Source organism: Myotis lucifugus, unplaced genomic scaffold (assembly GCF_000147115.1).
Source record: "Myotis lucifugus unplaced genomic scaffold, Myoluc2.0 scaffold_86, whole genome shotgun sequence".
In the NCBI taxonomy this organism is placed as follows: Eukaryota; Metazoa; Chordata; class Mammalia; order Chiroptera; family Vespertilionidae; genus Myotis; species Myotis lucifugus.
In genome coordinates, this window is record NW_005871134.1 from 1,131,556 (window position 1) to 1,145,074 (window position 13,519).

General features: G+C 39.5%; 1 protein-coding gene across 5 annotated transcripts in view; it reads right to left on the reverse strand.

Moving 5' to 3' along the window:
- CLNS1A (chloride nucleotide-sensitive channel 1A) overlaps positions 1-13,519 on the reverse strand; it is a 28,230-nt gene continuing 14,711 nt past the window's right edge. For 2 of the 5 annotated variants that reach the window (XM_023755909.1, XM_006091058.3), the window contains 5 exons: positions 13,417-13,518; positions 12,602-12,709; positions 10,086-10,259; positions 4,360-4,450; positions 1-768 (listed from right to left, as the gene is read on the reverse strand). In XM_023755909.1, the coding sequence (XP_023611677.1) occupies positions 4,383-4,450; positions 10,086-10,259; positions 12,602-12,709; positions 13,417-13,518 (452 nt within the window). In that variant the 3' untranslated portion in view covers positions 1-768; positions 4,360-4,382. Of the gene's footprint in view, positions 769-4,359; positions 4,571-10,085; positions 10,260-12,601; positions 12,710-13,416; position 13,519 lie in introns of those variants that run through there. The other 3 variants (XM_023755908.1, XM_023755910.1, XM_023755911.1) reach the window with 2 other exon arrangements.

A 13,519-nucleotide genomic window follows, 5' to 3' on the forward strand; every position in this document is an offset into this window, starting at 1 on the left:
TAACATAGAAAACCTAGATTTATTTGTTAAGCTATTACAAAGACAAAACAATTATCATGGAGTACTTTGAGGACTTCATCCCAATTTCATGAGTTCTGCTACAGAAACTGAATGAAGAGGCTACAAATTAAAGGATGTAACATAACCAAAGAAGCTATAATAGAACAGACTGGTGAAACATGGTGAAAGGAGCAAAAGCTAGTCAGAAGCAGCACTTGTGTTAGTATGTGTGGCTGGGATGTTTCAAAAAGGCTCCCTAGAGATGCCTGAATGAATTAATCTGGGTCCCAATAGTAAAAAGATCCTTACCCCTGTGGAGAATGAGCAGAGGCCAGATTCATCTGAGATCTTTGTCTTTCTTTTTAAGGGTAAGAGTGTCCTTAGGCCCTAAAGGGGTCTATCTTAGATTCAGCCTCTCTTCCATCCCGTCTACCAACACCTAAGTGCCATGCATTTTCACCACATACCCCTGCTAGGTTACGGAAGATACATACACTGAAGGCAGGAATTATAGGCCTACTCAGAAGGTACCTAGACACAGAAAGTTTGGGGATAAAAGATAAACTACAAATACCCTCTTGGTTAAGTAAATTCACCTTGGTTAATAAAGGTCATAGTTTCTTCTGCTGGTGACAACTTGTTGTCTCATACAGTCTGTCTCAAGAAAGAACTGGTTCAGGAAGTTTTGGAGAAGGAAAAATATTTTCATCAACACCCACTCCACAGAGGAAAAGGCACCAAGTTCTCTCCTACAGTTATGAGCAGAATCTGAAAAACAAAAGGTTACAGTGTTTGTAATAATAACAGCTGTTATTTATTGAACACCTAGTCAAGAGTGTCACCAGACTTAGATATACATCTCAGTCATTGCAACATGCCATCACCCCCTTTTTTCAGATGAGGAAACTGAGGATTAGAGAAGTTATATGCCTTGTCCAAAGACACAGAGCCAGTATGTGGTAGGGTTGAGATTCCACCATTCATGTGTCTTCTCTTTCACCCCATCTCATGTGTTGAGAGGTCCGAGGTTCCACTAACTTGAAAATTTTAATTGTTTCATAAACACTCTAATTAATCCTTGCTCATTCCTTAAAGGCAAACACAATTTTAAGTGATTAAAAATATACAGGCATTGTTTGAAATTCAGGTCAATTATCCACATGAAGAACTTGCATAAACCTGATGAATAAAATATCTCTCAGCTCCAGCTGTAGCATAAAATGAATAGAAAACAAATCACCTCATTAGAAGTTTGTGGCTATTTTATGGTTATTTCACCATAAAATTACATTACAGAGTATCCTACAAATTCTCTCCTGGGAACTGCAATGACATCCCATTTGTGCAACCATTAGTGACAGACCAAATGAGTTTCTCATAATTAATAGAGTGGTTGCTGTTCTCTATTTAGTCTACTTTTCAGGAAGAAATATGTGAAAGCCAAATCAAAAAAATCTGTTTTCCATTTTCAATAAGAGATATAAAAAGTATTAGTGAACTGAAAAACCAACATGCTATAAAGAACATGATAAATGTAAGACAAAAGGGAAGAATTAAGTTTGTACCAAAAGAGTTCCCATGAAATAAAATGCTGAAGTGATGGCATCTGAAACTATGAGATATGAAAATTAAAGTTAACAGAGCTCCAGCAATATGAATATAATTTTTTAGTTAACTGTAGAGGAGACATTGCTAATTTTAGACTGTATGGCTACCAATGACAGAAGTAAATGTTGCAGAAATAAAAATTGAGTACTTAAAAAAGGAGAAGGACTCTAAGAGAATATTTTCTGATAGTTCACCTGGCAGCACGTGAGATGAAAACATGGTGAGTATAAGAAGCAATGTTATGCCCTAGCTGGTTTGGCTCAGTGGATGGAGCATCAGCCTGTGGACTGAAGGGTCCCAGGTTCGATTCTGGTCAAGGACACATGCCCAGGTTGCGGGCTTGATCCCCAGTTGGGGGCGTGCAGGAGGCAGGCAATCAATGATTCTCTCTCATCATTGATGTTTCTATCTCTCTCTCCCTCTCCCTTCCTCTCTGAAATCAATAAAAAGATATTTTAAAAAAAAGAAGCAATGTTATATTCATAATGGCAATAATTTGGAAGGTAAATGGAACTTGGATAATGGCTCTCACAACCTAATTAGATGCCTGACAATAGTAGAAAAGTCAAGTCAAAATATATAAATCTTGCCATGCTATTACTACCTGCTTTAATAAAATAAAGACCTGGATTTAAGTAGCATTTCAAAGATTGGAAGAAAGCTAGTATTCAAGAAAATGCTATCAGATCAGAGGCAGGATACTATAGAGAAGAGGGATAGTAACTTAATATGAAAATCTTAGAGCAGGGGTCCTCAAACTACGGCCCGCGGGCCACATGCAAATACAAATATTGTATTTGTTCCCGTTTTGTTTTTTTACTTCAAAATAAGATATGTGCAGTGTGCATAGGAATTTGTTCATAGTGTTTTTTTAAACTATAGTCCGGCCCTCCAACGGTCTGAGGGACAATGAACTGGCCCCCTGTTTAAAAAGTTTGAGGACCCTTGTCTTAGAGCTTATAAGGAAGGGCTGCTAGGATTATTAGTCTTGGCTCTGTATGATATGAAATAGTTACATAACCTTTAACCTATTAACTGCCACGCGTCTAAAACGGAAACATCCCCACACACGATATTTTGAATTTAATTTTAAAAAAATCATCTGACTCTTGAGTTGAATAAAGGATGTCATCTTCTTCTTATGAGGTGCTTGGTTCGATTATTTCTTCATCTGATGCCATTTATGAGGATTGAATTTTATTTGCACAATATAATATATTACAACGATAAATTCAATAATAAAATCATGACAATTTTCAATTCTACGGAAATATCAACAAAAGCGAGTGCGAAATAAAAATAAACAGTCAAGCCGAAACCGGTTTGGCTCAGTGGATAGAGTGTCGGCCTGCGGACTGAAAGGTCCCAGGTTCGATTCCGGTCAAGGGCATGTGCCTGGGTTGCGGGCACATCCCCAGTAGGAGATGTGCAGGAGGCAGCTGATCGATGTTTCTCTCTCGATGTTTCTAACTCTCTATCTCTTTCCCTTCCTCTCTGTAAAAAATCAATAAAATATATTTAAAAAAAAATAAATTAAAAAAAAATAAACAAACAGTCAACACAAAAAGCCTCAAAAACAGTAAATTTTGTTGATGCTCCAAAGACAAAATCTGTAAAAAAATAATGAAGAATGCACACCATGTTTACCATTTTAGGCGTGAAATTCACAATAACACAAACAAATCTCAAGTGTCACAATGAACAAAAAAAATCTCAAGTGTCGCAGTGTTTATTTCTCGTCCGTCTGAGTGCGGCCCTATATGTCGATATTGGAATTTCTTCCATATGCACTGGAATATATATGAATTTAAGTTATCAGAATTTTCTTTTCAAACCCAGAGATGTCACTAACATGCCTGATTTTAAAATTGGTCAACCAGAGTTGATATGCAAAGTTTGCGTCTATAGACGTTTATGGCGTAAAGAGGGTTAGTTATTATCTAACATTCAGTTGCGATGTTTAAGCTGGCAAAGGACAACTGATTTCTCAGAGTAACATGTAGAAAAAAAAGGAACAAAATACAGACAAAGCTCATGAGAAGATCAGAGGGGAGAAAATCGGCAGTGAGCTCTTGTACTAGTCAGGAAAAGCAGGTATGAAACAATTTGGAAAATGGTAACTTTTGGACAACTGTATGTGGACTTGTTATGGTTTGGCAAATCAACCTTGAACAGTCAGGTGCCCAGGACCTTGGTCTGCCATTATTTTCAGAAGTAGAGAAGCCAACACAAGATTATGAGTAGAGGCTTAACTAAGTTTGAAATTGCTCCTACTTCCTTCCTGATTTGAATAGCAATGAGTTGCAGCAAATCTCTGCTTGTATTTTCTGATGAAAATGTTAAGGTTTCAAGTCACAAATGGGGAAAGGTGACTCAAGAGCAGACCAGGACATGATCTCAGGCTTGGCAGCTCCCACCTGAGCCAGCCAGGGAGCGCTCTATTTCTGAATAAAGGGCTAATGTCATTCTCCTCAGTTCACTGAAGATGGGTGTGTCTTAATCTTCCATATACTCTCAGTGCTTGGCATGTGTTAAATGCTCAGTAAATGTTAATCAACCTGAACATCACCAGGCTTGCAGACCTTGATTTCTTAGAGAAAACACCACACACATAATTTTCAATAATGTCAGAAATGGATTACTTTTTTCCAAACTGTTCATTTTATACAATCCTCCTGAATTATGAAAATAAAAATTAATTATTAGGCAGGATTTTCATGTTCAGTGACAAGGGAAAAATAAACTACTTACCCCAAAGCAACATAAAATCATTTTCAGTGATCAACATCTGCATCCTCAAACTGTCCAGCAACTGTGGGTGTAGTGTCTACCTCCATCCCATCTGAAGAAGAAGAAATTGACCGCTGAACAAAGTCTACAGAGCACTTTAATCAGGAAAAGATTCAGCTTCTACTTTGACCAGAAGGAAGCTAGTGCCCTCTGTTGGTAAGAGTTGCTATTTCTATTTTGAAAATACAAGTGTAAAGAAACACATTGAGAAAGAAAAATGCCACCTGTGGATTTAGGCTAAAGTAAAATGAGTCTAAACACTTAACATTTACTTTGTAAATTCTCAGTCTCAACACTAACATAACAGGAATTTCCAAACAGTTACAATTGTTCACTCTTCACAGAACTGTGCTAGAAATTTCTGTACAACTTTTTTTTTTTTTAAGTATAAAGTCCTATCCTCACAGAGCTTTGACATAATTCAAGAGACAAGACAAAGTAAAGCAAGGTTCTCGCTTTTCCTATTTATCTCATCTCATTTTTTTAAAGGGAGAGGAGGTTAGGACAAGTAAAGAAAAGCCCTCTGGAAAGAGCTGTCCATACCTACTGCCTCCACTTCCTCAACTCAGCTTCCATTTACCCAACTCTCCATCCCACAACAATATGGCTTCTGCCTGCTGCCCCCTGGCACTGCACCATCTGGACATCAGCAGGGCACAAAAATGTAACATATATCTAAATTAACTCATCACCTTTCCACACAGAAAATGCTTCTTTCCTGTCTTGCTAAAGGATACCTCTTACGTGCCCAATTCAGAAACTCCCACCACATCTCTAACTTCTGTTGATTCTATCTTTTGAATATCTCCCAAATCTGTTAAGTTTTTTTGACATTCCGTGCTACTACCTAATTTGAGCCACTACCTCTCATCTAACTAAAGACTTAAGTTACTTAACAGGGTTTCTCTTCTTTCCTCCAGTATTTCCCTCTGCAACTAATTTTCCATAGCATAGCCAGAGAAACACTAATCAAACTAAAAATTTTCCATGGCTTCCCACAGACCTAAGCATAAGGATGAAACTCTTTAACAGAGCTTCAAGTTCCTTACTTATCTGTTGCTATAACCACCCTTCACTCTCAGAGTTGCAGACATAATGAACTACTTTCAGTTCTCAGTTAGTACACGGATGACCCTTTTACCTGCCTCTCTCCCCAACCTGTATGCCATCCCTCTTCACCAGGGTCATATTTTATTCATCTTCTAGATCAGGGGTGGGCAAACTTTTTGACTCGAGGGCCACAATGGGTTCTTAAACTGGACCGGAGGGCCGGCACAAAAGCATGGATGGAGTGTTTGTGTGAACTAATATAAATTCAAAGTAAACATCATTACATAAAAGGGTGCAGTCTTTTTTTTTTTTAGTTTTATTCATTTCAAATGGGCCGGATCCGGCCCGCGGGCCGTAGTTTGCCCACGGCTGTTCTAGATCATGGTTTAGATGTAACTTATTCCATGAAGTTTGATTTTCTCCCTGACTATCCAGGCTGGATGAAGGGTCCCAGCCTCTGATTCCACAGCTATTCAAGCTTCCCCTGTATCTTAACGCTATACCACAATAAACTGTAACTGCCCAATAATTTTATTTTTCTCTCCTCTAAAATTGATACGAAGATAATAACTTCATCTCTCTTGGGCATTGCCATATTCTCTATACCTAGCACAGTAGCTAAAAAACAAAACATTTAACATAAGCACACAAAGCATTGAAATGTCACTGGTAGATAGTACATATGCTTAAATAGCAAAAAGACTGAAATTACTAAAACAGATCTCAGGTGTTCCCACCACAAACATAGACACCAAAAGATAACTATGCATGGAGATGGGATTTAGTTTGATATAGTAATCGTTTCACTATGTATGTATATCAAAACATATTATATATCTTAAATATATACAATTTTTATTTTAAATTTTTACAAATAAATTTTTCTAAAATAAGAAAAGGTCAAATTGACTAAATAAATAAATGTTAAAAAGAGTGATAAACTTCAGGAGTTTAGCCCTGGCTGGTTTGGCTCACTGAATAGAGCATCGTCCTGGGGACTGAAGGGTCTCAGGTTCGATTCCAGTCAAGGGCATGTGCCTTGGTTGCGGGCACATCCCCGGTGGGGGGTGTGCAGGAGGCAGCTGATCGATGCTTCTCTCTCATCGATGTTTGTAACTCTCTATCCCTCTCCCTTCCTCTCTGTAAAAAATCAATAAATGTATATAAAAAAAAATTAAAAAACTTCAGGAGTTTAGAAGATGGGGAATGGTATCCAGTGGTTGGCAAACTGCGGCTAGGCAAACTGTGGCTCGTGAGCCACATGTGGCTCTTTGGCCCCTTGAGTGTGGCTCTTCCACAAAATTCCACATGCGGGTGCGCACGTACAGTGCGATTGAAACTTTGTGGCCCATGTGCAGAAGTCGGTATTTTGTGGAAGAGCCACACTCAAGGGGCCAAAGAGCCGCATGTGGCTTGCGAGCCGTGGTATGCCAACCACGGGTATAGGCTAAAGTTTTATATACAAGTAACGGTAACTGTCAATATGCTAATAAGACTTAGAAATAAAAGTTCCAAAAAATCTCACTTTAGCAAAGTGTTTGAGATCTTAAAATCAACTTGTTATGAAGCATTAAATAAGGGATTTTACAATTAAAAAAAAAAAAAACCCTTCAATGATGAAAGGCTTTTCTATGGTCAGGGGCACTCTCCAGTCACTATAATAAAAAGGTAACATCTTGCATTCTTTCAGCTAAGAGTTTGGTAGGGCACTAGAAATCATCTGAGCCATCTCACCCTAAAGCCTATTATAGAGATTTATTGGCCAATGCTTAAAATGGAGAGGAGACACAAGGAATAACACAGCCTAAATTTTCTAAACTAAAATATCCCAGAACTTCAAGATCCCTAGGTCAATGTGCTATGTGTACAGAGATGTTGATCAGAGCATTATGAAAGAAACTTAAATGTACCAATAAAACAGTGGTTCTCAACCTGTGGGTCGTGACCCCTGAAAATACATCCTGCATATCATATATTTACATTACGATTCATAACAGTAGCAAAATTACAGTTATGAAGTAGCAACAAAAATAATTTTATGGTTGGGGGCTCACCACAACATGAGGAACTGTATTAAAGGGTTGTGGCATTAGGAAGGTTGAGAACCACTGCAATAAAAGAAAAAGATAGTAACACTTTAATATTCTGTGCCACCAAAAATTAAAAGCATTAAAATTCTGTAGCAACACAAAATATTAACATACTAGAGGCCTGGCGCGTGAAAATTCATGCACTGGAGGGGAGGGAGGGCCCCTCAGCCCGGCCTGCCCCCTCTCACAGTCTGGGAGCCCTCAGGGGTGGGAGGCGACCTAGCAATCAGGGGAAGGCGACGCCCTCATCACACCTCTGCTGCTGCCACTGCTGGCAGCGCAAGCCTCGGCCAGCCCTGGTTACCTGCGCCTCGGGCCGGCCCTGGGCAGCTGGGGTGCTGAGGGGACTGAGGGACTCCGGAGGCAGGAGTGCGGAGCAGCCGCCTGCCGCCCCGGTGGGGCTGAGGGGACTGGGCACCACCATCTTGTGGCTGTGGGCACTGCCATCTTTGAGGGCATGGCAGTCAATTAGCATATTCCCTCCTTATTGGCTGTGGGCACCACCATCTTTGAGGTCAGGGCATTCAATTAGCATAGTCCCTCCTTACTGGCTGTGGGTGCTGCCATCTTTAAGGGCGTGGCAGTCAATTAGCATATTCCCTCCTTATTGGCTGTGGGCACCATCTTTTGCGACAATGTGAGGGTCAATTAGCATATTCCCTCTTTATTAGATAGGATATTAAACACATGCAAGATACAAGAAGTGCTTATAACAGTGCTTGGTATATTATTTTTGCATATTAGCTCACTTAATCCTCTCACCACTTATTAGCTATTAAAGGCCTGATACACAAAATTCGTGCAAGGGGCTCGGCCCTCGCAGCCCCAAGCCCCAAGCTGCCGCCATCCTCTGCAGGGCGATTGGTGGGGGTAGCCCCAGCTGCCTCGCAACCCCACGGCCCCGCCCCCCACCTACAGGTCATTAGGGAAGGTCGTTCCGGAAGGTTGTCCCACCGTCCAGTGTAATTCACTTATTAGCTCTTTCTTATATAGGATTTGGCATGAAGCACGTTATGTGACCTTTTTGTGCCTGAGTTTCTTCATGCGTAAAATGGAGATCATAACAGGTCTGCCATAAAGGGTTCTTGGAAGGACTGAGTAAATATTTATCATGTGCTTAAATCAGGGGCTGGCACATAAGAACACCATCTAAATGTTTTATTGAGGGTAGTAGGAACAAGACTAGAAATATTTAGGGCAAAAACAGGGTTTTCTCCTCAGAGTCAGAATAACAAATTTGAACTTTATATGGTGAGCATCAGGCAACCACTAGAGGAGATATCTTTAGATAGGGGTAACAGAGTGTTCTCAGATTAATATGGCACAGTGAGCTGGAGGAAGGGATGGTGGGGGCAAAATATGTACTATGTAAATCCAGCATGAGAAGAAAAGGACTTAAGTTTGGAAGATAACAGTAGTAATACAAGGAGATCTAAAAGTCATTTAACAGAAAAATCCATGGAACTCAGTATTGGATTGGATAAGGGAATAAATGGTAAAGGCTAAATCAAAATATTTCAAGAATCTAATTTAATTAGGATACTTAGGAAAGGGAACTGTATAATAGGAAAAATATTTACAAAGAAGCTTATAAATATGAGACAACTAAAACATAAACATTTTAAAGCCACTTGTTTAAGGCCCAGATGTTGGTCACAGAAAGAGAACCCAAGTTTCTTAAATGCTGCCTTGGCCTTTAAATCAATTGACTATACTAGTTTTGCATATCATCATGTGGGAATTCATTTTAAAAATAAAGATGGCAGCATCAATGCATGCATACACACATATACACATAAGCAAACAAACAAAAAGACTGGAAAGATATGCAACAGAAAATTTATAGATGTTTTCAATTAGAATTGTACTTGATTTTTCATTTCTCCTTTACCTGTGGCTCCCCCACCCCAATTTTTTCAATTTGACTGAATATAGACTATTTTTGTAGCTAGGAAAGAAAGTTTGAAAAAATTTACACGAGTATTCCCATTCTATGTAATTCTACATTTGCTTCCTACACTATAAAGTTAATTCTGAGATTTCTCTTCGTTTCCAAAAGAACCTACATATGGCCTGGCTGTGTAGCTCAGTGGTTGAGCATTTGACCCATGAACCAAGAGGTCACCAGTTCAATTCCCAGTCAGGGCATATGCCCAGGTTGCAGGCTTGATCCCCATTAGGGATGTTTCTATTTCTCTATCCCTCTCCCTTCCTCTAAAAAAAAATCAATAAAAACATATTTAAGCCCTGGCTGGTTTGGCTCAGTGGATAGAGCGTTGGCCTGCGGACTAAAGAGTTCAAGGTTTGATTCTGGCCAAGGACACATGCCCGGGTTGTAGGCATGCAGGAGGCAGCCAATCAATGATTCTCATCATTGATGATTCTCTCTCTCTCCCTTCCTCTCTGAAATCAATAAAAAATGAAAAAAAAATTTAAAAAAACATATTTAAAAGAAAAAAAAGAACCTATATATGTCTCTCCATAGCTGACCTTGTTGCCTAAGTGAATATCTAACTTTTCACACTGATGAGAAAGAAGGATACTTACCTTCATAATCTCTTATTGAATCTTCTGTCCGGACTCCAGCCATGTTATACTGGCTGCTCACAGACTGAGAAAGCATTCCTTCTAATCTCTCCAATGTGGCCTGGCCTTCGGCCGTTAAGTGGGATAATCCTTCTTCATAGGTGTAAAATGTAGGGATGTCCCCTTGCCCTTGTTCTAAACAAATAAAAGACTTTTTAGCTATTATAACACAATGAGGGGAAGAATAAATACTCAATAATGAATGCATTTACTGAAAACAAGGCACAGTGAAAAAAGTCTTCCAGGAAAATACTTTTCAACATTCATTTAACACACATATATAGGCCATCTGTTGGAAAAGAGAGATCAAGAAAATGCCCATCTAGAATGAGAAGGGATTACAAGAGATAGTGAGTCACGAAACAGCAATTCCCAAAGAATCAAATGTCCAGGGACTAGAAGGAAAAGAGGGTGTTCCTGAGGCCAGATGGTCTTACGTTATTCAAAGGTAGAAAATATATAGATGAGTGCAAATTAATTTGCCATTAATTGGCACTGAAGGTTTTTTCCTTATTCAAATAGATGCTCCTTTAAAAAAAAAAATAGAAATTCTGGAAAATGCAAAAAGGATTTTTAAGAAAGAAGCATCAAATAAAAAAAAAAAGAAAAAAAAAAGAAAAAGAAAGAAGCATCCAAAAAAAATCTTAGCTAAGATGAGGATGTGTTTAGATATCCTATCTAATAAAAGAGTAATATGCAAATTGACTATCACTCCAACACACAAGATGGCCACCCCCATGTGGACACAAGATGGCTGGCAGGGGAAGGCAGTTGTGGGTGTTCAGGCCTCCAGGGGAGGGCAGTTGGGGGGAACCAGGCCTGCAGGGGAGGACAGTTAGGGGCAATTGGGCTGGCAGAGGAGGGCAGTTAGGGGCAATCGGGCCAGCAGGGGAGGGCAGTTAGGGGCGACCAGGCCTGCAGGGGAGAATAGTTAGGGGCAACCAGGACGGCAGGAGAGGGCAGTTAGGGGCAATTGGGCTGGCAGGGGAGCAGTTAGGCATTGATCAGGCTGGCAGGGGAGTGGTTAGGGGGTGATCAGACTGACAGGCAGAAGTGGTTAGGGGCAATCAGGTAGGCAGGCAAGCCAGCAGTCCTGGATTGTGAGGGATCCCAGATTGGAGAGGGTGCAGGCTGGGCTGAGGGGGACACACACACACACACACACACACACACACACACACACGTGCATGAATTTCGTGCACTGGGCCTCTATATAAAAGAAAATGCCGCCCTCCTGAGTGGGACCCCATAGTAACTCCTGTGTGGAGGGTCCCTGGACTTGCCCCAGCCCTACCCTCTCCTTCAGCCATGTTGATGGCAGCGGCAGAGAAGATAGGAACTTGCAGCCCATTTCTCACTGGAGAGGAAAACATGTCACCTGGCTTTGCGGAGAAAGTTCCACTTTATGCTCATAGTACATTATCTTTACCATGTGCTAGGATATCACTTAAAAGGACAAACAATGTAAAATACTTGAATGAGCTTGTATTATAACAATATTATTGAGAGTATCTGCTTTCCAAGCTGAAGTGATTCATTATTCTAGTCTGCTTTAGTCCTTTGTAATTTGTGGTAATTATGCTTTTCTTTTTAATACAAAAAAATGTATAAAAATAAAAACTTGAAAAGGCAAAAAAAAAGAAAGAAAAGGCCAGAAATTAGCTTGTCTCAGGCCAAGAAGTAAACATTCATGGAGGAAAGGGTTTTGCATAGCCAGACTGGTGCACAGGTAGAGACCATGGGGAAAAGAGAATAGCAGGCATCTCGAGTCACAAGACTCTCTCTACCAAGCTACTGACTGCATTCTGGTCTGAGGAAGGGGAAATACCTTTAAATAAATAAGGTCTGTTCTGGGAAAAAGAAGTAACTTTGGCAGTGAGTTGTCTAAAGGGATGTGTTAAATAAAAATGTAGATGATACAGATTTTAAGTGATAAAGGAAGAAGTTTTGTTCCCTGGTAGCAGCTACATCAACTTTAAAAGACTCTCCTGACTACCCACTTTCCTAGCTACCATTTTCTTTCCTTCTACTGATCTCTATCCATTCTTTTCACCCTAATAATCTCTATTTTTCCCATCTAGCTTGGAAAGCCCATAAATTTTTCCATTTTGGCTTAGACATGAATTATGGCATTCACTTTCATTATAATAGAATCATATTATACTGGTATTTATCAGAGATATAAAGATTTATGGCCTGGCCAACATGGCTCAGAGGTTGAGCATCAACCAGAAGGTCACAGTTTGATTAATGGTAGGGGCTCAATCCTGTGTCGGGCGTGCAGGAGGCAGTTGATCAATGGTTCTCTCTCATCATTGATGTTTCTATCTCTCTCCCTCTCCCTTCCTCTCTGAAATCAATAAAAATACATTTTTAAAAAAATCTATAATCCTACCCCTTACTACAAATAAATGCTTAAAATGAAAGATACACACACACACACACACAAACACTTTAAAAAAACTTATTTCACTAACCATGTGCTTCCACATCATATTCTTCTCCATCATAATCATCTGAATCTTCATCCTCAGGATCTGGATGCAAAGCCTGGCATTCACACATTGCAGTGAACATTGCCTCCACTGAACAAGAAAATTAAATTATAATTAATATTTCTTCCTGGCCAATGTGCAATTAAAATTTAATTAAATAATCAACAGTGCAAATAAATTTAATGGGTAAACAAGAGGTATGCTAGGGTCACAATATTCACAAAACCTGCCAAATTCAAAGTGAATCAATCTTAAAAAGTGCTTCATGGCAGTTATGTCACAAAATAGTAAGAGTTCATTTCAAGATATTATTGAGATCTCTTCATGCCTGGTTGGACTTTCTGAGGAAAAGAGTCAGAGAATCCTGGTCAGACTGCTAGTATCAGAGTGAAGCCCCTCACCGTTAAAAGGGCTTATCCTGACATCTCCCACTTTGGAACTGCCATGACTCCTCTGCCCTCCATCTGGTGAGATTCAATCATAAATTATGTTTCACAGTTTATACAAATAACCAGGTCCCTCCATTCGCAAAGCACACGAAAGAATACGGTGACTACTATACATTCACTCTTTTTTATTCCCATTCTGTGTAATTGTACATTTGCTTCTTATACTATAAAGTTAATTCACTATCTTTATTATAATGAATGTATAGATATCTGGATCTCAATGATATTATAGATGCTAAAATGAAGAAAAAGCAGACGGAGGTAATGAGGGTAAAAGTAAAAGTGTGTGTGTCAACGGGAAATACCTGGTATGTAAGGAGAAAAGAATCAATTCTATAGAACACTCACATGCTGATTTATCACTAGGCACAAATCTAAATTCAGCAATAGGTTCAACATCATCATCACTGTCTTCCTCTTCTTCATCAGTAACAGATTCTTTTGATTCTTC